The sequence below is a fragment of the Myxine glutinosa genome, chromosome 12 (genome assembly GCF_964187855.1).
Source record: "Myxine glutinosa chromosome 12, kmMyxGlut1.1, whole genome shotgun sequence".
In the NCBI taxonomy this organism is placed as follows: Eukaryota; Metazoa; Chordata; class Myxini; order Myxiniformes; family Myxinidae; genus Myxine; species Myxine glutinosa.
The window spans coordinates 44,589,215-44,615,698 of NC_136272.1; the positions used below are offsets into that span (position 1 = coordinate 44,589,215).

Consider the following 26,484-nt stretch of genomic DNA (forward strand, 5'->3'; position numbering starts at 1 on the left):
AGCTGTCTCCCTTGACATATCACGTGCCTTCGATACGGTCTGGCACCCCGCTCTGCTCACCAAACTCTCCTCTTTTGGTATCCATGGAAATCTCCACGCATGGCTGGCGGACTTCCTCTCTAGTCGTAGTCAACGTGTGGCCCTGAATGGGTTTCTCTCATCTCCTCTTCCTGTTCAGGCTGGAGTTCCCCAAGGCAGTGTTCTGGGCCCTGTGCTTTTTCTGGTCTTCATCAATGATCTCTCTGACTCTCGTGAAAATCCTCTCTGTCTCTTTGCTGATGACTCTACTCTCTGTCGCTCCATTCTTCATCCCTCAGATCGGCAGTCTGCAGCCTCCTCACTCTCTGCAGACCTGGACAAAATCACAGACTGGGCATACAGTGGAACATGTCTTTCAATCCTGACAAATCTCACACTCTTACGATGTCTCTCCGAAACGACCGACTAGACAACCCTCCCATCCACTTTCTGAATAATCCTATCCAAGAAGTTCTGTCACTCAAGCTTTTGGGTCCCACTATCTGCAATGATCTTTCCTGGGAAAACCACATTTCAAATCTGGCCTCCAAAGCCAGTCGCTGACTGGGCATCCTCCGTCGTGCGAAGTCCTTCCTTGGCACACCTGAGCTCCTCACCACATACAAGGCTTTCATCCGCAGCTCAATAGAATACTGCTCTCCCCTCTGGGCTGGTGCACCTGCCTCACACCTAGCTCGTCTTCACGCTGTTGAAACCAAAGCATTCAGAATTATTGGAATCTCCGGCGATGAAGCTAACTCCAAGGGCCTCTCACTCACTCACCGCAGGCAGGTTGGTGGTCTTTCCGTCTTCTACCGACTCCTCTCTGGCCTTGCCCCCCCAGCTCTCTCTGGGCTCTGTCCAGCAAATATTCCTACAGGTCGCACAAGATCTGCCTGCAACCCTCTTATGGTTAAACTGCCAAAATCAAGACTCTCTGCTGACCTTCACTCCTTCATTCCTCTTTTCTCCCACCTCTGGAACAAACTCCCTCACTCTCTTCAATCCCACTCCACCCTCCAGGTCTTTAAAACAGCTGTTCACCACCATCTCTTATCTTCCCCCATCCAAAACATTGATCTTTTCTATCCCCGCTAATTTCACCCCAATTCCACTTTTTTGAAATACCAACTTCTGTCCTGGAAGTCCTTGGTGTCCTTGTGTTTGATACTTCTGCCACCCCCCTCCCCCCAAGCCCTCTCCCTCCCACACATCTCCCTGCTCTTAAATGTTGTGTGCCCTCAAGTGTTTGTGTGCTTCCCCTTCTCTTGTCTTCCGCTCCCTCTTTTTATATATTTTCTTTGTCTGGTTGATTTGTTTGTGAAATAAATGTCAGCTCTTTCACGAGCCTCGATTCAGTATACAAAAACAAAAAAAACAAAAAAAAAGGCAGAAGGAAGTTGGGGTGTGAAGAGAATGACAGAGATCTGTAATCTGGCGGTGAAACAAGGTCGCATTCCAGTGGATTGGGAACTGAGTACCCTCGTCCCTCTATACAAGGGGAAAGGTGACCCTCTGGAAAGTTATTGGAGCATGGAATGAAGGTATTGGAAAGGGTGTTGGAGAGGAGGATAAGGAAGAAAGTGAAGATCGACGAAATGCAGTTTGGATTCATGCCAGGAAGAGGAACGACAGACATGCTTTTTATTGTGAGGCAGTTGCAGGAGAAGTACATGGAGAAGAGGAAGAAGTTGTTTCTTGGGTTTGTTGATCTGGAGAAAGCATTCGATAGGGTTCCACGCAAAGTATTGACATGGGCAATGAGGAAGTTTAGGAGTGGAGGAATGGTTGATCAGAGTAGTGATGGCAATGTACAAAAGAGCACGCACAGCTGTAAGGACGGGAACAGTGGTGAGTTTGAGGTGAAGGTGGGAGAGCATCAGGGGTCGGTCCTAAGTCCACTACTATTTGTAGCTGTGATGGAGGTGCTGGCTCAGAACGTAAAGGAGGGTTTACCGTGGGAGTTGTTGTATGCAGATGATCTGGTGTTGATTGCGGAAAGTATGGATGGACTGAAGGAAAAGATGAACAAGTGGAAGGAATGTATGGAGACAAAAGGTCTGAAGGTGAATATCGGAAAGACGAAGGTGATGGCAAGTGGTAAAGCATGTGGTGAGGTGGAAAGAACTGGGAAGTGGCCGTGTGCTGTGTGCAGGAAGGGTGTCGGAGTGAACTCCATTCAATGTACAATATGCGCTGAGTGGGTTCATCAAAAATGTAGTGGTCTGAGAGGGTCATTAACCAGTGTGGCAGCTACATTCAAATGTAAGGTGTGCACAGAGGGAGCTGCAGATGGAGGAAATGTTGAGTTGGATCTTGGAGACGGCGTGAAGCTGGAAGGTGTGAAAACATTTTGCTACCTCGGAGACATGCTGAATGGAGAAGGTGGATCAGACTCGGCAACGGTTGCTTGAGTGAGATGTGCATGGAAGAAGTTTCGGGAACTGAGTGGCGTGCTGATGAGGAGGCGAGTGTCGTTGAAGCTGAAGGGAAAGGTGTATGCTGCATGTGTGAGAAGTGTTATGATTTATGGGAGCGAGACATGGGTAATGAACATAGAGCAGCAACGAAGGTTGGAAAGGGTGGAAATGCGAATGGTTCGATGGATGTGCGGAGTATCGTTGAGAGAGAGGAAGACAAATGATGAATTGCGAAAAATGATGGTAATAGAGCCTGTGATTGATGCTGTGAAGAGGAACAGGTTGAGATGGTTTGGTCATGTGCTGAGGAAGGATGAAAGTGACTGGTTGAGAAGAGTGATGGAAAAGAATGTAGAAGGAAGTAGAGGACGGGGAAGACCGAGAGACTTGGCTAAAGATGGTGGAAGAAGAAATGCGGGCAAGGGGGTTAACAAGGAGAGATGCAGAAAATAGAAGATTGTCATGGGGACCGCAAGGCTAACCCCCGCTCTAGCAGGGGAAATGGCCTTAAAATGCATGTTGTTGTTGTTGTTTTACTTAACTTCGAAAGCGTGAGAGCGTGGACAGCTTCGAAAAACCGTGCTGTCGCCGACAAAGATCTCACGAGATCTGATTAAGATTAAGACCCTTAAGACCCCAAAGGCACTTTAAGACCCTAAAGACATTTAAGACCCTGAGCACCCTTTAAGACCCTTTAAGACACCTAAGGGTTCTGAACATCCCCTTTAAGACCCCATAAACCCTTAAGAACCCAAAGACTCTTCAGACCCGTAAGACTCTATAGACACCTAAGAACCCAAAGACCCTTTATAACCCTAAGACCATTTAAGATCCTACAGACCCCATTAGAACCAAAGGCTCAATAGACCATGTTAGGCTTTCTGTTTGAGGACCTTCTGCAACAACACTTGAGGGTCACCAGTCATAATGATAAGGCCTCCCCCTCCCCCATTGGTAAACCACATCAGTACCAACCTAAAATGGTGCAAAATATAATTAATGAATTTCTCATTTTTTTTTCAGGTTCTGCTCGTCATGGGTAGTGTAATTGAGAAAAGTCCCACATGGAATAGAAAAAGTCCCACGAGGAATATAAAAAGTCCCACATAGCAAATATAAAACGGTGTCTACGTCAACAATTTCATCCTATTATAGTCAAATGGTATATGCTTGTGATTTTATTATTGACAAACATCAGGAATTTTCAAGATATCAGTTTGAAAGTTACAAAGCTTATTTGTATGTTTGAGTGGTATATGTGTATAAAATCTGATCAAAATCAGTCAATGCTCTCCAAAACATATAAAACACTTATTAGGCAGCAAGGCATGCGCTCTACCAGTGCTGTTCTCGTTGGTAATGTATATTGCAGGCTGTTTGGGTGTGCTCACACTCAGTGACCAAATACTGTTCTGCAGACCAACATTCAGGCAAATTTATTAGAGAAATTATCAAATAAACCCTAAATAATTTTGAATTAAAAAGGAACCACATAACATGAGTGGCCACATAACCAATGTTCTGCATAGACTCTCGCCATATAAGATGGGTAAGGTAGCTGTAAACATTGTTGACTGCATGTCCCAGGTTCAACAGTTCAATAATACTTACATGGCAAGGAACTAAGATGGTGGAAAGTTGGGACTCCTCCAACCAACCACTCACCCCCTGCCCGCCCTCCACCCACCTTGCCTCACTTATTCCTATCCCTTAATCTCATTTTTCTCCATTCCAATTCTCCTTCTCAAAAGGCACGATACAATTCCAATTAATTACGATAACTAATTTAACAAAATTGCCCCAAGGGCACTGTGCTCCCTTGCATACGTAGTTGGAAAACAGTCCCGCAGCTGTTTACATAAACTCTCAGTTTGTTTTTATCAGCCACAATGCACAACAATGTTCAAGGTTCAGCATCCTCAACTGCAAAGTGATTGTCTCTATGTCGGGTCAAAGCACTCTTCCCCAGGGCACTAGCATGTCCTCTGACTTACACCCACACCTAACGACAAATAGATGCGGGACAAACTCAAGGCCAAAATGTCTGCCTTTGTAATCAAGTAAAGTTATGCAAACTCTCTCTTATTACATCATTTAATATACAAATAGACTTATCAAAAAAACGCTATTTTAGTGCCGAACAATGGAACGACACAATAAACAAGGCCTGACACAGCACAGGCCATTTCTGATCAATCATGATGGTCTGTGAGTCCACAAGTCACAGTGTTATATACACAATTAATGCACAGTTATTACTGTTTGATTAAATGTTTACTTCCTCATTATTAAAGCTCTGGTAAACCTTCCACAGCACCAACTACAAGGCACCATTTGAAGTACTGGATCAAGGTGATATATTGGGTGGGGTGTGAGACGGGAAGGAGAAGACACGAGAAGGCAAGAAGGAGGTAGTGAAGAAGAAAGAGTGATAGAGATAGCAAGGAATGAATCAAAGGGCGGGAAACAGCCAGTTTAACATCTTCATGGCGACCTCAAACCCCAGGAAACAGGCCTGTGGATAAAAAGCAAGAAAAAGGGGGAATGAAGACTTATAATAATTTCTTCCAAAAAAAAATGTGCTTCACAAAACTGCATTTGGTACATCTTGATATAAACTGGAAATGTCATCAAGTCCAACCCAAAAATCCTTTCTTTCACAACTAATTATTTTCATCACTGTATAATAAACAGGATAACTATATGGATATGTTATGTTATGTTATGGATATAACTACGTTCGTTATTATAACAAAGTTCATCCTCTGACTTTAGTGATTCTTCACCATTGACACCAATGATAAATGTGGCCAAAAAGGACTATAACATGATATTTCAAAAGTTGTGGACGGATTATGACAAAACTTGTTGAATGAGTTGGGCAGGTGACAAGAACAAGCCGATTCGATTTTGGTTCAGGTCCAAATCCAGATTCAGCCTATCAATGGGATACAAAACGTAAACTATTCAGCCTGGAGGAGGTATGCTCTGCACCGAGTGATGTCGTTAAATGCATTACATTAGACTGCGGTGAAGATTTATGACACCAGTTTATTTGGTTTATTTGGTGAAGTTTATTTGGTTTAAAATGGCGATAAATAGGGGAAAATTTTACGTTGGGGGGAGGATGGAGAGGGGGTACAAGTACAAGAGAAAGACAAAAACAAATTCCCAGCACCAATAAACAAAAACAAGAAGACGTCATGCGGAGCACTATACTTGCAAAAATCCCCCCCCCCCCCCCCCCCCAAGAAAAAACATTCCATTGATACAGCAAATTGTCCATTTCATCAAGATTAAAATTGACAATCTTGATCAAAGCTCGGGTCAATAGGAAGAAAAGTGACGTTTTCAGATGAAAAATGATGATTTTGTAAGGTTGACCTTGAGTTAACCTTTTGACCTCAAAAATAGTTGCTTTCCCTATTTAGTGACTCAATGTGCAAATGCTATTCAATTTTCAAGTTAATCGGATTTAAAATGGCGATTTTAGAAATTTGACCTCCAGATGACCTTTGACCTCAAAATCAATAGGCTTCTCAATTGGGACGACCTATACAACTTGGTAAAGTTTCGTGACGATCGGTTTAGAATTGTGACCTGTAGGCCGGTGACAAACAAACAGACAGACAAACAAACAGACAGAACCACAAACGCAACCGACCAATATACTTGAAAAATCTTCGATTTTGCAAGTAACAAGAACTCATCTTAATCACATCCGCACTTATTTGAGGTTACAGTTATCAACAGTGCCTTTGTGTTCTGCCCTGTAAGCAATGGAGCTGACAATGTAATGTTCCATACACCAGCCTCATGAATTCAGGGGAAACTAGAACGGCACTCGGTAGAGAGAACATACATCCGCCGGGCTGAACAATTTAACGTTTGTATCTCACTGATAGGTCATATCTGGATCCGGAACTAAACCAAAATAGAACAGTCTTGTTCTTGTCACACAACTCATCCACCAAGTTTTGTCACAAGTCATCCACAACATTTTGAAATACCATGCTATATATCGTTCTTTGCCCTACAGTGCCTTCAGAAAGTATTCACACCCCTTGACTTTTTTCACATTTTGTTGTGTTACAGCCTGAATTTAAAATGGATTAAATTGATACTGTTTTGTCACTGATCAACACAATACCCCTTAAAGTCAGAGTGGAATTTTCTTTTGAGACATTTTTGCAAAATAATTTAAAATGAAAAAAAAATAATCTAATTTACATAAGTATTCAACCCCCTGAGTCAATACTTCAAGGGCCTTTGGCAGCAATTACAGCTTTAAGTCTTCTTGGGTATGTCTGTATCAGCTTTGCATATCTGGATTTGGAAGTTTCTCCCATTCTTCCTGGCAGATTTGCTCAAGCTCTGTCAAGTTGGATGGGGAACATCGGTGAACAGAAATCTTCAAGTATTTCTACAGATTCTCAAAAGCATTCAAATCTGGGCTTTGGTTGAGCCACTCAAGGTCTTTCGTATTCTTGTTCTGAAGCCATTCCAGTGTTGCTTTGGCTGTATGCTTGGGGTCATTGTCCTGTTGCAATGTAAATCTTCACCACAGTCTCAGGTCTTTTGCATCTGAAGCAGGTTCTCCTCAAGGATTTGCCTGTATTTGGCTCCATTAATTGTTCCCTCTATCATTACAAGTCTCCCAGTCACTGTCGCTGAAAAGCATCTCCATAGCATGATGCTGCTACCACCATGCTTCACGGCAGGTATGGTATCTGATGGGTTGAGCCGTGCTCAGTTTCCGCCAGACGTATCGCTTTACATTCAGGGCAGAGTTCAATTTTAATCTCATCAGACCACAGAATCTTTTGCCTCATGCTCTCCGAGTCTTTCACATGCCTTTTTCCAAACTTCAGGCATGCTTGTCATGTGCCTTTTTCTCAGGAGTGGCTTCAGTCTGGCCACTCTCCCATAAAGCCGAAATTTGTCAATGCCTGCAGATACGGTTGTCCTTCCGGCAACTTCTCCCATCTCAGCCAAGGAACTCTGTAGTTCTGTCAGAGTGGTCATTGGGTTCTTAATGACCTCCTTCACCAAGGTCCTTCTTGCATATGTGCTCAGTTTGGTCGGATGGCCAAAAAATTTTGGCTCTCGGAAGAGTCTGGGTAGTTCCCTATTCTTTCCATTTTCTAATGATGGATGTCACTGTGCTCTTGGGAATTTTCAACACTAGAAATTGTTGTATATCCTTCCCCAGATATATGCCTTCTCACAATTCTATCTTGGAGTTCCATGGACAGTTCCTTGTACTTCATGGTAGAGTTTCTTCTGTTCCGACATGCACTGTCAATTGTGGGACCTTATATTGAAAGGTCTGTTTCTTTCTAAATCATGTCCAATCAAATGAATTGGCCACAGGTGGACTCCAATCCAGTTGTAGAGACATCTCAAGGATGATCTAAGGAAATTGGATGCACATGAGCTCAATTTGGAGTGTCATAGCAAAGGGGTTGAATAGGTATTGACTCAAAACATTTCTTTTTTGTATACAACATCGAGGCTCGTGAAAGCTAACATTAATCACACTAAAAATCAAACAGACACATAAAACATATAATAAGGGGAGCGGTAGACAAGATGGGGGAAGAGAGGGAAGCACACAAGCACAACAACAGTAGAGACAGCCACGTCGGTACATCTGTGGAAGGGAGAGGGCTGGGGCTGTGGGAGAGGGTTGGGGCTGTGGGAGAGGGCTGGGGCTGTGGGGGAGGGGGGGGAGAGGGGGTTCACGGTATAAAACAAATTGACACTTCTAGGAATTTCAGGAATGAAGTCGGAGTTGAAGGAGGTGGATTTGGGGTGTATTAACAGAGGTAGAAAAGATCAAGGTTTTGGATGAGGGGATAAAAGACGGTGGTGAACAGCTGTTTTAAAGACCTGGAGGGATGAGTGGGATTGAAGAGAGTGTGGGAGTTTGTTTCAGAGGCAGGAGAAAAGAGGAATGAAAGAGTGAATGTGAGCAGAGAGTCTTGATTTTGGCAGTTTAACCATAAGAGGGTTGCAGGCAGATCTTGTGCGTCCTGAAGGAATATTTGAGGGACAGAGCACAGACAGAGCTGGGGAATCTAGGCCAGAGAGGATTCGGTAGAAGACAGAAAGACAGAAGGAAGGACTTCGCATGACGGAGGATACCCAGTCGGCGACTGGCTTTGGAGGCCAGCTTGGAAATGTGGTTTATTTCAGCTTTCATTTTTTATTAATTTGTTAAAATTTCTAAAAAAAAAAAAACATTTCCCTTTGACATTATGGGGTGCATTAGTGTTCTTTTGTGTCGATCAGTGACAAAAAATCTCAATTTAATCAATTTTAAATTCAGCCTGTAAGACAACAAAATGTAAAAAAAAGTCAAGGGGTGTGAATACTTTCTGAAGGCACTGTATCTCTCAGTGGTGAAGAATCATTTTAAAATTCTCAGATCCAGATCTTCACCAAAATCTAATCATTTCGTCCTTTTCACATACCCAACCTCACCACCAAATTTCGTCCAAAACTTTGAGATATCCTGTTCAAAACAGACAAACAAACAGACAGGGGTGAAAACACAACTCCATCCACCTCGGGTGGCAGAGGTAACTAATCCAGACTCGGTAGTACCCCAATGGGTAGCTAAGAAAATGTACAGCAGCTTGGGTGCTTGTACTTTTGGCGGCAGACAAACATATATGTCCGCGTGCAAGTGTGAATGGGATGTGCATAGGCATCAGGGTTTGCAACCTCCAAGACACACCCTGAACTGCTCAAACTTGATGCTCAGGATATACAAGGAAGTCGGTCGACTTCCTATGTTGGGATGGCACGGACACTTCTTAGGTTTAATACAACGCAAATCCTCAAAAAGATTAAACCAAGATACAAACTTATCAACCCATAAGGTACCTACCGGTCATCTGTGGAGGATTTCACATCCAACAACACTTATTAAACTTTTGGCCAACATCGCTGAATTAGAAAACTGATCGACTCAAAATAGCCTGATTCTTCTTCTTCTTCTTTTCAGACAGCCCAACTCAAAATTGGTTTAAGTTAAGGACTTGATTTAAACACGAATCTACCGCATTCTGTAGTGGGAAGGTCCATAACATATTCAATGAAAGATGTCAGTTTGGTTCCAAATGATCATTTGTTGTGACCACCATGACCTTGTTTACATATCTTTTGGCAAACTGTAGCTCCTACCAAGAAACTTGGTAACTGAACACACCCGTGTGTTCCAATACCAATCAGCTTGTAAAGCGTTCGCCAAGTGCCTTAATCACTCGAGCAAGCACTCCAATGAAAAGGTTTATGAGGAACGGCTGGCTTGGCAAGCGATAGCCAGCTGATTGGTAATGGAACACCTTAACATTGCATTTTGTTTTCCAAGGGGTGAAGAAGACAATAAAATATGGGAATTACTCTGGATTTTGGTAGTTGAGTCTAAAGCAACATAGGCTAATTAAGTGTGAAAGCAACACGGAGGGAGTGAGTCCTCTTAGATATCATACATTGAGGGTTCTGAAGCATCACTCGTAATACCCTCTCCCTCCAACACCGAGAGCGGCGCTACACAATGCCGAGTCAAACACATACTGTATATGTTTGGTAAAACTGCCCAATTAATTTAGAGTCTGCTTCATAACTCGGTGTAACATTAAATGGAGTCTATGTATTAATGCATTTTCATGCATTAATGTTTTTTGGTGGACGTTTTGAGCTGAAATATTCTTTTTATGCCCAGGGCCCCCCAAGAAATGTTAATCCACCTCATAGTGCAATACTGCAGGGTGGCATCATTGGCTGAGGGCGTGGCTGTGCTGCTGCTGCTGCAATGCCCTCTGCTGGTTCGGGCAGGAATTTGGAATTTGTTCATGGTGCCAGCAAAAGCTCGCTTACACTTCGCGAAGGACACAATGGGATCTTCAACACCCAAAACGAATGCCGGGAGATGAAATGCCAGTTTAACATCCATCCGAGGGACGTCACACACATTGATGAATCACCTTGCCTGTGGAACTCCGGGATGACAGTTAATAGCCGGGTCGGGATTCAAACCCAGGATAAGAAGCTTGGAGGCGACCGTGCATACCTTTAGGCCTTCCTGTCAGCCCATTGACCCATCCAAATGATAGGATGGGATTGCCAGAAACTTGAGAACACAACTCTAAAGGTTTCTGCCTAATTTTTAACGACATATAATTCCACCACCAGTTTTAGCAAAATTTAAAATGTTATCCCCAACAAATGGATTGTGCTTTTTTCTTTTTTTTGTATACTGAATCGAGGCTCGTGAAAGAGCTAACATTTATTTCACAAACAAATCAACCAGACAAACAAAATATACAAAAAGAGGGAGCGGAAGACAAGATGGGGAGAGAAGGGGAAGCACACAACCACAACATTTGAGAGCAGGGAGAAGTGTGGGAGGGAGAGGGCTTGGGGGCAGGAGGCGTGAGAAGGGAGGGGGAGAGGTATAAAACACAAGGGGACCGAAATTAGCAGGGGTAGAAAAGATCAAGGTTTTGGATGGGGGAGGATAAGAGATGGTGGTGAACAGCTGTTTTAAAGACCTGGAGGGTGGAGTGGGATTGAAGAGAGTGAGGGAGTTTGTTCCAGAGGCGGGAGAAAAGAGGAATGAAGGAGTGAAGGTGAGCAGAAAGTCTTGATTTTGGCAGTTTAACCATAAGAGGGTTGCAAGCAGATCTTGTGCGACCTGTAGGAATATTTGGGGGACAGAGCCCAGAGAGGGCTGGGGGGGCAAGGCCAGAGAGGAGTCGGTAGAAGACGGAGAGACCACCAACCTGCCTGCGGTGAGTGAGTGAAAGGCCCTTGGAGTTAGCTTCATCGCGGGAGATTCCAATGATTCTGAACGCTTTGGTTTCAACAGCGTGAAGACGGGCTAGGTGTGAGGCAGGAGCACCAGACCAGAGGGGAGAGCAGTATTCCATAGAGCTGCGGATGAAAGCCTTGTATGTGGTGAGGAACTCAGGTGTGCCAAGGAAGGACTTCGCACGACGGAGGATGCCCAGTCGGCGACTGGCTTTGGAGGCCAGATTTGAAATGTGGTTTTCCCAGGAAAGATCATGGCAAATAGTGAGACCCAAAAGCTTGAGTGACAGAACTTCTTGGAGAGGATTATTCAGAAAGTGGATGGGAGGGTTTTCCAGTCGGTCTTTTCGGAGAGACGTCGTAAGAGTGTGAGATTTATCAGGATTGAAAGACATGTTCCATTTGTTTGCCCAGTCTGTGATTTTGTCCAGGTCTGCAGAGAGTGAGGAGGCTGCAGACTGCCGATCTGAGGGATGAGGAATGGAGCGACAGAGAATAGAGTCGTCAGCAAAGAGATAGAGAGGATTTTCAAGAGAGTCAGAGAGATCATTGATGAAGACCAGAAAAAGCACAGGGCCCAGAACACTACCTTGGGGAACTCCAGCCTGAACAGGAAGAGGAGATGAGAGAAACCCATTCAGGGCCACACGTTGACTACGACCAGAGAGGAAGTCCGCCAGCCATGCATGGAGATTTCCATGGATACCAAAGGAGGAGAGTTTGGTGAGCAGAGCAGGGTGCCAGACCGTATCGAAGGCACGTGAAATGTCAAGGGAGACGGCTCTAATTTCCTGTTTGGCGTTGAGGACCTGAGTTTGGCGTTGCTGATGAATATAACGAAATATAGGGAACTTGGACATAGTAAAGCCATTTGGCTCATCATGCCTGCACTTCATACGCACCCCATCATTTTAATCCGTCATAAATGCATCCTCAATTGTTTTTTGGGGGATGAAGGGTGTTGTAAAGTGAGGCATAAACAAACAATAATATAATATTCACCTTTTGACGAGACTCACTCACAGACATCACAATCATGACATGTGTACACAATCCATGCCTAAGTAAGCTACCTCCCCATCCTGCCAATGTCTGTGATAAGCTCACTGATCCATAGATTTAGGGTCATGAAAAATTAAGTGAACCCAGTAGAGTCCCATATCCAAACAATCAGTGGTGTAATATATTGTGGGTCAATAGTCGGTCAAGATGTTAATGAAACTGTGGTGTGAGAAGGGTTAAAGAGTATAAAGAAAAATAACACCTGACAAAATAATGTTTCTTGAGCAGTTGGGTTTAAATTAAGTTGAAAGGTTGAATTAAAGGCAATGCTGAGGTGTGGTCAGGTGCGCAGCCCCAACTCACCGCATTGGCAGGAAAGGCTCGCAGCATGACAGCATTGAAGCCCTTGTAAAGAGAGGACAGTCCCCCCTCACGAAGTACCTCTCGCAGTACATCACGTAAACCACCAGGATACTTTCCCTCAGGAGCTGGAAAACACACCATACACCATAATCGCACACAGCACAACAGCCACAACCACACTAGGAATGAAACGTCGTTTTATCACACAATATATATATATATATATATATATATATATATATATATATATATATATATAATTATATATATATATATATATATATATATATATATATATATATATATATATACAATTATATATTGTTACTGATCGCGGATTAAGATGTTATTTACCGAGCGGTGGTATTGCCGCGACCGTTACAGGATCCCTGACTCACCCGATTCACCCAGAACTTTGGCCGGATCGCACCGCAGCTGCTCAACGAGGGGAAAAGACTAAAACGACGAATGCAAAGAGGAAAAGGAATAAAACGAAGACGGACAGAAGAGTAATTGGATTTATTATTTACACAAGCAAAAAGGAGCAATCAAGGTTTATTTACAACACATAAGACGCAGGTGACACAGTGCAAATTTTAGCTTACCTACAGACTTAATTAAATACCCAGGGACAGAACAAACAAAACAAACTCACGTACACAAGAAGGGTGGAAAGGCAGGAGGTGGATGGCTGGAGGGAGAGGAAAGGTCCAAGGGGGTCCTGCAGCTCAACCGGCGCGTTTAGCAGCCACCGTTCCTTTACGGTCCTGCTCCAAACCGCCGTCCAGGCCCCAAGTGGCTGTGGGTGTTCTTGCTGCTGCGGCCTCCGCTGCGTTCCCAGGACTTGTCTGACTCGTTGGTCCAAACCCTCAACTCTTTCTTGGTCCCTCACTCTTTACCACCGACTCCTCACCGCAACCAACGCAACCACTTGACCACCACCTCTACTGACTGACTCTTCACCACTCTCCACTTGACGACCGACTCTCAACCAACTCAGACCAACTCACAACTCACTTCCGTGCGCGCCTTTTATAGCGCCTCCAGCGATTAAGCCGCCGGCGTTTTGGACACGCCCATCGGGGTGCTCACCTCGGCCCTGGTTGGTCGCGCGACCCTCGGGCTCCGCCCTGGATGACGACGGGCGGGCACGCCCCTCTTCCCCTCTATGACGAGGTGGAGACACGCCTTTCTTCCCCGACTCGAGCCTCGTGGTCAATGGCGGTTATTGGAGGGGAGGTAATTGAGAATCGAGGGCTCAGCAATGACGAAAGGGGATGTGATAGGAAATGGAGGTTTTGGGGATGGGAATGAAAGGGGATCTATTCTCTTTCACTGGTGCAATGGAGTACTTCAATTAATGGGAGACACAGCCTTACCCTAGAACACAGAATAAGAGATAACTATCAACAGGGGTATTCTATTACTTGGCTGGCATGTATGCTTGTGGACTAATTATGGGATGCCCTTTCACCTTTACACAGCTCCGGAGGTAGGGGGGCGCAGAATAACCAATAATAATAATAGTACAGCACACAATCAAAAAAATACAGTCCTCATCTCCGCAACAATATATACATATATATATATATATATATATATATATATATATATATATATATATATATATATATATATATATATTGTTACGGATCGTGGTTTAGATGTTATGATGGGCCGAGCGGATGGTCCAACCGCAACCGTTACAGGATCCCCGATTGGCCCGACTCCCCCAACGTTGACCAGATCGCACCACAGATATTCAATCGGGAAACCTCTAAAGCGACCGAAAGAGAAGGAAAAGAGAAGAAGACAGAGTACGGAGGAAGAACAGATTTATTATACACACACAAGCAAAAAGAAGGAGCGACCAAAGTTATCTACAAGCAATGGATGGAAGAAGCAGTCACACAGTGAATCGTTAACTTATACTATTCAATTTACTTAACCCCAGGACAACGATTAGGACAGACGACGTTCACACTTACACGGGGGATATTACAGGCAGGGATGGCGGAGGTGGGTTGCTGGAGAGGGAGGCAGGGTCAGGTCCCTGCAACCGGCAGGGCTGGAGGTAGCAGCTCCCAATTCTTCGCGTTTTTGGCGGGAAAACCCTCAGTCGCGTCGCCGCTGCTGGTGTTGTGGACGTCACGCGCTGGCTCGGTCACACCTGCTCCTCTCCTTCTGGTGGAGCCGTCTCCCTCCTCTCAGCGCGTCTCTCCAATGCTTGTTTCCTCTCCAAGTATCTCTCCTTTTTGGTTTGGAGCGTCTCTCATCTCACAGCTCACAGCTCATCTCTCATGTCCTCTCTCATGTCATCTCTTCTCTCCTCTCTCATGTCATCTCTTCTCTCCTCTCCCGAAGCAGTCCCTTCCAGTCGCTTTTATTACTCGGGGCGGAATCAAGCCGCCGGCTGCGAGGGCACGCCTACCGGGTCGCTAACCGCGGTGCTGGTTGGCTGTTAGGGCTGTCCGATTCCTCCTTTGATCATGACGACGTGCCACGCCTGTGAGTTGGCGGCTCCTACCCCCCTCTTCTCCGAGATGAGCACATGGGCAATGGCGGCTTGCGGGATTGAACACCACTCGCACCGCTTTTGAAAGGAACTTTGGAGAGCGGAGATGATTGGGGAAATTGAAAGGGGCCTACGCTTATTTCGTTTGATACAATGCAGAGTCAATCTAGTGGGAAACACATATTTAGCCTACATGGAATAAGGAAATAAACTATTTAAAAAGATATATCGTGGCCTGTGTGTAAGTTTCATGGAATTAACTAGGAGGACGGCTGCGACCATTATTTACATTACGAGGGTGTTACACACAACAAAACCATACTTTTCACATTCGTTACACTTCCTCCAAAATTGTTACACTTTTCAAAACCGTTACACTTCTCAAATTCGTTACACTGCACCCTCCTTTCTTCAGGCCCGTGCTCGGGCCTACAAAACTTTAACTTAGTGTAACACGTAGGTGTAATTCCCTCTACAATTAACCTGACCCTGAGTGTGACAATCTTAAAACACAAATAAGTATGTCCCCCTATTGCATTGCACCCTGTCTAACAGACTCAAGCCCACAGGATAACCGAATTACGGAATTGTTCTCAAACTATACATTTACGGTGGGGAGCATTATTTACAGTGACGTTATTTCTTATTTACAACGCAACCCAGGACCTGTGTTTTTTTTTTCTTTTTAGGGAACAAGAAAAAGAAATTCCTGTTGGGAGTGGAGGAGACAGCACGCATTGCATCGATGCACCAGTACCAATACCACCAAAGCACCCAAAAGCACCAAAAGCACCACAAAGCACCAAAAGCACCACAAAGCACCACCAAAGCACCAAAAGCACCACTCGGTGCACAGTCACCACTGTTCATAATAAACACAACAAAACAACTGGTGGTGGTCTTCTCTTTCTCTGCTGGGCCGATGTTCTTCCCGACGTCTTCTGGCTTCATGCGGCCTACTTGGAAATAATAAAAAGCACAACTTGTGTCCATTTTTATTTAGGGCCTCAGGGGCCAACTAAGGGTGGTCCACCTGTTTGGCATAGGTGCCGCCTTACCGAGGTCCGCAAGCAAGATTCCCTGGCCACTATGGCCGGTCTCCAACAGAGGTGCCCTGCCCCAGAACCTGGGGTCCATCAAGTGGTACTTGGCCGCAGAACAGCGGTCCATAAAGTGGTACATCAACGCAATGCATGCTGGTTCTGAGAATCTCGTGCGCACAATGGCCATCTCACGCACGCTCCCCTCGGCACCCAATGGCGCACAGGTCCTCAAGTGGGAGACAAAAGGGGGGAAGACAAATGAGCGAGGGGTAAGGTCACAAGGGTACACGTCAATAAAGGCAATGCAGGGTGAAGTGCGTACGGAGAGCGAAGTGAGAAAAACTCGTCCCTACCGTACGTCACCCCCCCTGTCACCTACACTACACCCTTGCCCTTACCCCATATTTACAAGAATTTACACCTTTACAAATTCGTCACTACGCCTTGTCTTCCCCATCTTTCCCTTCTACACCAAATTCGTCTCCAATCCCTCTACTTCAAAATTTGCCATCATCAATTCATCATCAATCCTCATAAGGAAGGAGAGATGGAATTACGCACAATGTCACACCCACGTCATGATGCGTCTCACAATCCAAAACATTTGCATCAAAAATAATTAAACATGGCATGGTGCGGAGTACCTGTCACCTCAGGTGAGTGGATGCAGATGGTGCGAGGAGATCCTTCATCCTAACTATCCTCTAAATGATTTTAACACACTTTACACTACCCGGGGTCTATCCCTGCCAATCCATTGGCCAACTTACACTATGGGTTCTAAAAACCAATTCCCATTGACCAAACTGTGGTGCTTCTCAATTTGGGGTCTCACTCCCCCGATTCATCTCCCGGTGCCCTCGCACAATTTCTGGGCTGCGACGTGTAGCTCTCCCAGCAGGTCTACCCACCTGCACACCTCCACCACTGTAGTTGCCACCCGAGCTTACCTAGCTCCTCACCCTAACCTAACTAACTGGGGAAGACCCCTCCTGGCTCTGTCACCCCACTCGGTGCCCTCTGGCACTGGGCTACCCGGGTCGGTCCTCCGGATCCTCGGGCCCCATCCACAACAACTACTACCGGCTCCCAGAGCCCACCTGCGGCCTCACCTGGCCGACATCCTCACAGTGGTGGAGCGCCCAACCAACTACACACACTAACAGGCTACACGCCCAGCCATTTCCACAACACTAATGCACCCATCCAAAGACCATTCTTTCACCCGCACCACAGATGCCAATATCCAACCACAATTTACCTGTACCCTCTACCTAACACTTACACTACCCGCCCCGGGTATCCGTGATGGGGGTCCACTCTTCCCCCATTCACACCTTCGCACCATCCACTCCACTCCACAATTTCCACCATACTCACTCCACGACCATCCATTCCAATACTCCATTTATTCCACACTACCATTTATTCCACACAGCCACATACACCTGTTGTTGCACACCTGTGCCCTCACACCTGGTGCCACCTGCACCCTCCTTTCTTCCTGGACCATTTGGTCATCACAATACACAATCACCACTACTATCACTCAAACACTGCTCCACACACCTGTTCAGTTGCACACCTGTGCAATCACACCTGTTCAATCCTCAAACACACGGCATCATCTCATCTAACTACTCCCCTCTGAAACTTGCGCTTCCCAGTCGCCCCTTTAAACTATTGCGCTCCCACGTCATTATCATCCACACTAAACTACCTGCGTCCCCACTACAGGTATCAGTCACTAACTAATCTTAACGTTACCTAATGTCATCTTCGCTAGATCCCTACACACAATATCCTAACCCACCCGGGCTAGTTTTCACTGCCATCAACCCCATAAACCTAGTGCTCCTTTGCCCCGCCCCCTGTGAGGGATGACAGAGTTGCCATCCCACCACATCGGGGAGGTCCTACTATCAATTTGGCACACCGAATTTCAGCCAATCAAAAATTTTGCCAATCATCTGCCAATCACCGTACCAATCATCAAATTTTGCCTTTTTCTAATTTTGGGTCCAAAACACTAACCTCATCACCCGTCTACTTATTAGATCCTCTCGGTGCGCCAATTCACGTCTACAGCCCGGCTTCGTACAGCCGAGCAATGAATGCGGGTTGTTTTGTGCCAGCGGCTGGATACGTCCCGCATTCGTGGCAGGGACGGGGGCTTACCCGGGCCGAGATCCCACGCACCACCTCGGCGTGGACCATCCAATGTCCCGATCTCGACCTGCCGGCACGTCTCAACAAAAAGTGGTCGCCATGACGACCCTTCCTATCGAGCTGCCCGCTCCGCCTAGTGGAGCACGGACGCGGCCGTTCCAAGCGAGGCCCAGCGTGGATCGCGTACGGCGGTCCTTTCGAACCCGCCGTGGCTCGGATCCCCGCTGGTTCTCGCGGCACGCGAAGCCCGGCACGCACCGAGGGCCCGATTCGGCTATAAGTCGCTCTAACCGCTAACCCGGTTACCGTCGATGCCTCACCTGGATGCTTACATGCATACGCTACCCCTTTCTTGCTACTACCTCCAGCTGTTCCCATGCTCCTCGTACCTTTCCTTACACACCTCGGTACACTCATTCCGCTCACAGACTTGGTCACACACCTGACCACCGAACACCTTGGCACACATTCGTCGCTCGCACACCTCACCAACACACCTCTTCGCGCCCCCTCCTCGGTCACCTCCTCTGTGACAATCACAGGTGTGCTCTCACCCGCACACCCAACCACGTGCCTCATGACCAACTCAAGTGTGCATTCCCACACACGCTCTACCATTCCAGGTGTGCATCCTCGCTCACCTGTCACAACCAACTCCCGCTCCGTGCCACTCTCACTACTCTCACCACCACTCTTGACAACGCACTCACCCTTACTCTCGACAGCGCACTCTTTCCTCATGCACCTGTCCGTTACACACCTTTCTCGCGCATCCTCTCGCGCACACTCTTTCGTTACATCCTCTGTAACTCTCACCACAGGCGTGCATTCTCCTTCACTCTTGACAGCGCACTCTTTCCCCATGCACCTGTCCGTTACACACCTTTCTCGTGCATCCTCTTGCGCACACTCTTTCGTTACTTCCTCCGTAACACTCGCCACACCGCGCTTCCATGTGCTCCCTCGCACACGCGCTACGACCGACTCACTCTTGACAGCACACTCACTGGTTGGCGCGCACTTTTTCCTCACACACCCCATGGTCGGACATTCTCGCACACCTCTTTTTTCGCACACCTGACCTGTCACACACTTCACCAACGGCCTCTCACGAACACCCGGGTCTAAATCAACCCCCAAGCCGACTGAAGCTTTCCTCACATCATGTACATTTCCGATTATATCGCCACTCACCTTGGCACCTCGTCTCCGCACCTCTTTTGCCACCTGCAAACTCTTTATTTGGTTAGTGAGCATCACATTATGAGTTGAGCACCGACCTTGTACATATTCCATGACTTCCTCCTTTATCTCCCTCTTAGTTTCTGTCTGTCCCTTCTTAATTTCACTCACCTCTTCTTCCACTTCCTCTAATTTTTGCTTCACCTCTTTTATTTCCCGGTGCGTCTCCTCAAGTTCGTCCTCTAAGGCTACCGTGACCGTTTCTATGTGCGTCCTTACCTGCCGGTCGTTCGTTTCCATTACCTCTGTCACCTCGTCCACCCTCATTGTCAGTCCCTCACGTACCGTCTGACATTGCCTCTGTGTCGCTATTAATTCGTTCTTAATGTCTTTTTGTGTCGCTTTTAACCCCCCGATTATTGCCGTGTTCTTTTCCACTTGGTCCGCTAATTCCCTTTGTTCTACTGTCAGCTGTTCTACTCCCTCCGTCAGATCTTCTATTCCCCCTTGTAACTTTGCCGTCCCATTTCTCACCTCTTTCTCCATACGCTTCTCACCTCGCTTTACCTCCTCGCGTAGCCCCGAAACCTCCTCACTTACACCTCGTCGTATCTCCTCCATCTCTTTTGTAGATGCCACCCTCATCTGTCCCAATTCATCCCTCTGAGCATCCAGTTTACTTTCTCACCCGATTTGCACCTCCTCTATCTGGTTCCCCATTCGTTTGATTTTCCTGGCAGATTGTTCCCCTATTTCCCGCAATTTGTCCTCCATCCTATTTTCTAACCCCATTAACCCATTTTTCACCTCTTTTATCCCGTTGTCTAACCCCTCAAAATTATTGTCTAACTTCCCAAATTTCTTGTCTAATCCCTCACCGGTACCCCTCGCTTCGTCCCTCATTACCCCCAATTGCTCACTCTGAGCCCTCGCTTCGTCCCTCATTACCCCCATTTGGCCCTCCAATCGCTCACCCAATCGCTCACTATCAGCCCTCATTTGCTCACTATTAGCCCTCATATCGTCCTTCTGCAGGTTGAGGGACGCCTGCATTTGTACCATAAATTGCTCCATGAGGGCCTGCATTTGGGCCATCCCTCCTACTTGTGCAGCGGGTGCGGCCGCCGTAGCCATGTGCGAGGCGCCATTTTGCGCGCCCGCAACCTCGTGCGCGAGGACGCCATTTTGTGCGTCTGATACCCCCTCAACCGCCTCCTCATTGCTCTCCTCCTCCCTTTCTTCCCCTAAGTCCTGGGTTACCCCTAACCCGTCTATCTCCCCCACCGACATCCGATCGCCTTGATTGTCCATGGCGCGACCTCAAAATTCGGGTTTTATAAAACAAAATTTCGGCAGCTCGTAATTTTGACCAAAAATTTATTTTTTTTCTACACGTTTTAAAAATTTGGTTCGGGCCTCGAATCCCACTCCCAGACACCAATTGTTACAGTTGCGGTTTAGATGTTATGATGGGCCGAGCGGATGGTCCAACCGCAACCGTTACAGGATCCCCGATTGGCCCGACTCCCCCAACGTTGACCAGATCGCACCACAGATATTCAATCGGGAAACCTCTAAAGCGACCGAAAGAGAAGGAAAAGAGAAGAAGACAGAGTACGGAGGAAGAACAGATTTATTATACACACACAAGCAAAAAGAAGGAGCGACCAAAGTTATCTACAAGCAATGGATGGAAGAAGCAGTCACACAGTGAATCGTTAACTTATACTATTCAATTTACTTAACCCCAGGACAACGATTAGGACAGACGACGTTCACACTTACACGGGGGATATTGCAGGCAGGGATGGCGGAGGTGGGTTGCTGGAGAGGGAGGCAGGGTCAGGTCCCTGCAACCGGCAGGGCTGGAGGTAGCAGCTCCCAATTCTTCGCATTTTTGGCGGGAAAACCCTCAGTCGCGTCGACGCTGCTGGTGTTGTGGACGTCACGCGCTGGCTCGGTCACACCTGCTCCTCTCCTTCTGGTGGAGCCGTCTCCCTCCTCTCAGCGCGTCTCTCCAACGCTTGTTTCCTCTCCAAGTATCTCTCCTTTTTGGTTTGGAGCGTCTCTCATCTCACAGCTCACAGCTCATCTCTCATTTCCTCCCTCATGTCATCTCTTCTCTCCTCTCTCATGTCATCTCTTCTCTCCTCTCCCGAAGCAGTCCCTTCCAGTCGCTTTTATTACTCGGGGCGGAATCAAGCCGCCGGCTGCGAGGGCACGCCTACCGGGTCGCTAACCGCGGTGCTGGTTGGCTGTTAGGGCTGTCCGATTCCTCCTTTGATCATGACGACGTGCCACGCCTGTGAGTTGGCGGCTCCTACCCCCCTCTTCTCCGAGATGAGCACATGGGCAATGGCGGCTTGCGGGATTGAACACCACTCGCACCACTTTTGAAAGGAACTTTGGAGAGCGGAGATGATTGGGGAAATTGAAAGGGGCCTACGCTTATTTCGTTTGATACAATGCAGAGTCAATCTAGTGGGAAACACATATTTAGCCTACATGGAATAAGGAAATAAACTATTTAAAAAGATATATCGTGGCCTGTGTGTAAGTTTCATGGAATTAACTAGGAGGACGGCTGCGACCATTATTTACATTACGAGGGTGTTACACACAACAAAACCATACTTTTCACATTCGTTACACTTCCTCCAAAATTGTTACACTTTTCAAAACCGTTACACTTCTCAAATTCGTTACAATATATATATATATATATATATAGATATATATATGTTGTTGTGTGACTACCCTTGATGAACACCTTAGGGTAGCACGGAAGGCCAAGCGAGCTTTAACTCCGAAGTGTTCAGTTAAAAATGTGGCGGAGTTAATACACGCCGGGGGGGGGGGGGGGGGGGAAATGGAAGGAGGACGAAGAGGATGCTGAAGAGCACTTATCTGCACGGATCCTACCGGCAGTCCTTAAACCTGCAAAAAAATAAACTCACACGAAACCGGCTTTAAAAGGTCCAAAAATGCCGGCTTTATTAAAACTAGGGCATTGCCCGTACGTGGGTGCCCGTTCCGTGGCCAAAAAAAAAAAAAAACGCTACCCGTACGCTCTACCCCGCCCGTACGCCCGTAAACAAAAAAAGCAACGCTCTTCGCTTCCGCCCTTCGCTCTGACTGAATTGGGAGAAATAATGCGCATAAGAAATCGAATTACGTACCGTAATGGCGGTCAGCTCGTAACGCGCTCAGCTCCGCTCGTCTCACATCGGCCACGCCTACGCAACAGAGCGTTCTGTGATTGGCTGCCGGAAGATAAGTCGTCACTGTCCGGAAGTTCGCAAATCGCAGTTAGGATGAATCGTTTTAATTTAATCGCAGTTTGAATTCGTTTTAAAACATAGTTTAACGGCAACATAGTTTTCCAACGTGAAATAAATGAATACGCTGTCAAATGTGCCGTCCGAGGCAGAGTCTGATCGCCACGTTCGGCACACGTGATAGCTCGCTGCTCTCTGATTGGTTGAAGCGTTTTTTGGACATAGCTCGGTAAGTAATTGTCCGATTAATATGAAACCTTGAAAAGGCACATCCTCGGGTCCCCAGCAATATACCTGGCAAGTTTCAAGTATATCGGACCCGTGGTTGTCGAGAAACAGCGGTCACAGACACACAGACACACAGACACACAGACACACAGACACACAGACACACAGACACACAGACACACAGAGATTGCTGGAATTATAGATAGATGAATGCCGGTAATACAAAATAAAACACAGTCAAATAATTTCCTAAATTGGGACGTCCCCACAACAGACACTAACACAGACGAAGTATAAAATAAATGGTGGATAAAATTAAGGTGTGTGGTTATTTAGCGCACTTAGCTCTGAGCGCTGGTGCGTCTCGCCAGGAATCATCCAGGCCCCTGGCGCGCAGTCTGGACGCGGCTCTGGTGTTGGCGGGAAATCCGCTCGCTCCCACGCTGCTAGGCCTCAGTATGCCTTCATTCACTAGGCCGCGCCCGCTGGCGCGAAACGGCCCACGTGTAGCTCGCTCCCCCAGCCACGCCTGTCTTCGTCGTCCTTGGTGTAAAGCTGCAGCCCTCGGTCCACGGCTCTTCCGCCCTACGACCACCAGCCAGATGCCGGAACACAGCTGCCCGCGATGAAGCCTCCCCGTGCAGAGAGCGAAACCCAACCGTCCGCTATCGCTTTTGGAAAGAGGCGCAAGAGGGAATGTTCGCTCTCAATGCCCAGACGCCAGACAAACAGGGGAATGAGGAGGAGATGCTGGCCCACAACTATACTGCCAGACCCAAAACCGAGAAGGGGGAAGAGAGGAGCAATCACGACTGTTCGCTATGGCATCCAGAACGAGAAAGGTCAAACGTCTGCCGCTTCCGGTAGGTTTATTTTAGGGCGTATAAATGTGGGATTCTGGATTCGTGTCTAAGGTGTGTTGTGAAAAGGAACAAAGGAATAGATACAGAGGTAACGACGTACAAGGGATAATTTATCCATAATCCCTGTGCTAGTTAACATACCCCACTCCTCATGATGGGGACGAAGATACACCTTAATTCGAACACACGGTCTACCGGATCCCTACTTATTACATGGTGGTTCTTCTTCACGACAATCGGAGCACACTAATCTATACAAATCTACCTGGTCTAGGGTGATCACTGCCTACCCCCTACAAACGTAACTATATATATATATTTATTTATATATACGTATATATATATATATATATATATATATATATATATATATATATATATATATATATACATATATATATATATATACAGACTTGGCATTTAATATGGAATTTTTTTTTTTCTTGACTTGCGTTTACTTTCTTAACTCAGTATATCAATCTGGTGAGTTTCTTTTACACTTTGGTGATTTATTTGTTAAAAGAAACATGTCACTGATTGTCTGTCGCAGCAAGAAGTCAACAACAGGATTATATCGCAGGTGGCGTGGCAAAATGTACGGACAGGTGCATTTGATGATTGGCTTCACAGTTGGGTATACAAGGGTTGTTGCGTTCTGTATTAGTGGAAAACAACTGCTGCACATCTCCAAAAGTTATTGCCGCTTCCTCTGGAGATGGTCCGTCAACTCGACAATGCTGTTTGTCATGGAGTGGTGGCTTTATGAAATTACGGCATGAAACAGCATGCTATTGCTCGGCAGTATGGCATCACTCAAGGTCAGGTGTCAAATATCCTGAAACGAAATGCTCAGAGGGGTGTCCCTACTCCAATACCGAGGCCAGGACGTCCCCGCAGAACCAGAAGGAGGGATGATCGCCAGCTGCACCGGTTAGTCCGCAATGGCCGTACCAAGTCAGCTAATCGGCTTAGGGCTGAGTGGCAGCAACTGACAAATGTGCCTGTATCCAGAAGGCTAATCAACCAACGACTGGTTCAAGCAGGCTATCGTGCCAGGCGTCCCCTGAGAAAGCCACGCCTGACCAGACAACACCACCAGCGCCGATTGCAGTGGGCCAGAGAGCACCGTCAATGGCAGCCAGGACACTGGAATCACGTGATCTTCAGTGACGAGTCTAGATTTCTGGTCTATCGCCAAGATGGCCACGTCCGAGTGCGCAGACAAGTGCATGAAGCCTACAACAAAGATTGTATAGTGCCAAGAGTCCAAGCTGGAGGTGGTGGGGTGACCGTTTGGGCTGCTTTTCATGCAGGGGGAAAAACTGACCTGGTTGTTCTGAATGGAAACCTGAACCAGTTCAAGTACAGGGCCATTCTGGAAGAAACATTGCTTCCATTTGCTCGTGCAGCCTTTCGAGGAAACTTTGTCTTCCAAGATGACAATGCACGGCCTCATCGTGCTCGCATGATCTAACACTTTCTTGCTGACCGTGGTGTAGAGCATATGGAGTGGCCTGCCATGTCCCCGGATATGAATCCGATAGAGAACTTGTGGGCAGAATTAACGCGTCAAATCAACCACTTGGACCAGCAGCCGACCTCTGTGCGTGAATTGCAGCAGGCTATTGTCACTGCATGGCAAGCGATTCCTGTCCAAACCTTGGCAAATCTCGTGAACAGCATGCCTCAACATGTACGTGCTCTCCTGAATGCTCGTGGGGGTTACACGAAGTACTGAACTGTAATTTTACTGTCCGTAATCCCAGTCGTAATTTAACTTTTGTTTTTGTTAAAAAAAAATTTGGCTAATGTGCAAAATAAAGAGATACTTCTGGAAAACGTACAGAAGTTTAACACAGTACTGTCCGCGAATTGAGTTCGATATCAGCTTACATAACTTTCAAGGATCAATTTATTTGTTTTGAAATGTCAAATGTGGTTTTTGTTTCTTTTAAAGGTCACATTAACAAAATCTAGAATAATTTCAACATAATTCCAATGAACTTTTGGTTCTAAGACATCTTGAAAAGTAAGTTCACCCCCACAAAAAAAATATTCCATATTAAATGCCAAGTCTGTATATATATATATATATATATATATATATATATATATATATATATATATATATAAATATATATATCATATTCTCTGTAGGTGATTCTGTCTGTCTGTCTGTCTGTCTGTCTCTGTCCGTCCGTGGGTGGGGATTCAAAAACAAATCACCACCATTTTGTTTCCTCGCATAGCTTTGAGGCCTCTTTTGTTAGGCCCGTGGTTTCTTACTCTCTCTCTCACAGTTTTATTTAAACTCTAATTCGATTTCTCATTTCATTTTTCACAGTCGCTGACATGGTTTTAGACTCTGTTGCAAAAAACGGGAAGAAAATTCGATGAAAGTTACCGCTTATAGAACAAAATGCATTTTCAAAGGCCTGTAACATAAAGTCCATTGAGACTCCCTCACTGCTTTATCTCGACTCTAATTCACCATCTGATTGAATTTTTATCGATAGTTTAACACTCGGTTTGAGCAATAGGTGAGAAAATTCACGCACAGACGTGAAATTGCCGAGATCGGCA

General features: G+C 46.3%; 1 protein-coding gene across 6 annotated transcripts in view; it reads right to left on the reverse strand.

The window, feature by feature from the left end:
- Positions 1 to 3,600: 3,600 nt before the first annotated feature.
- The window catches only part of SLC25A20 (solute carrier family 25 member 20), a 92,818-nt gene continuing 69,934 nt past the window's right edge, over positions 3,601 to 26,484 (reverse strand). For all 6 annotated transcript variants that reach the window (XM_078766794.1, XM_078766792.1, XM_068132572.2 and 3 more), the window contains 2 exons: positions 12,624 to 12,748; positions 3,601 to 4,953 (listed from right to left, as the gene is read on the reverse strand). In XM_078766794.1, the coding sequence (XP_078622920.1) occupies positions 4,891 to 4,953; positions 12,624 to 12,748 (188 nt within the window). In that variant the 3' untranslated portion in view covers positions 3,601 to 4,890. The remainder of the gene's footprint in view (positions 4,954 to 12,623; positions 12,749 to 26,484) is intronic.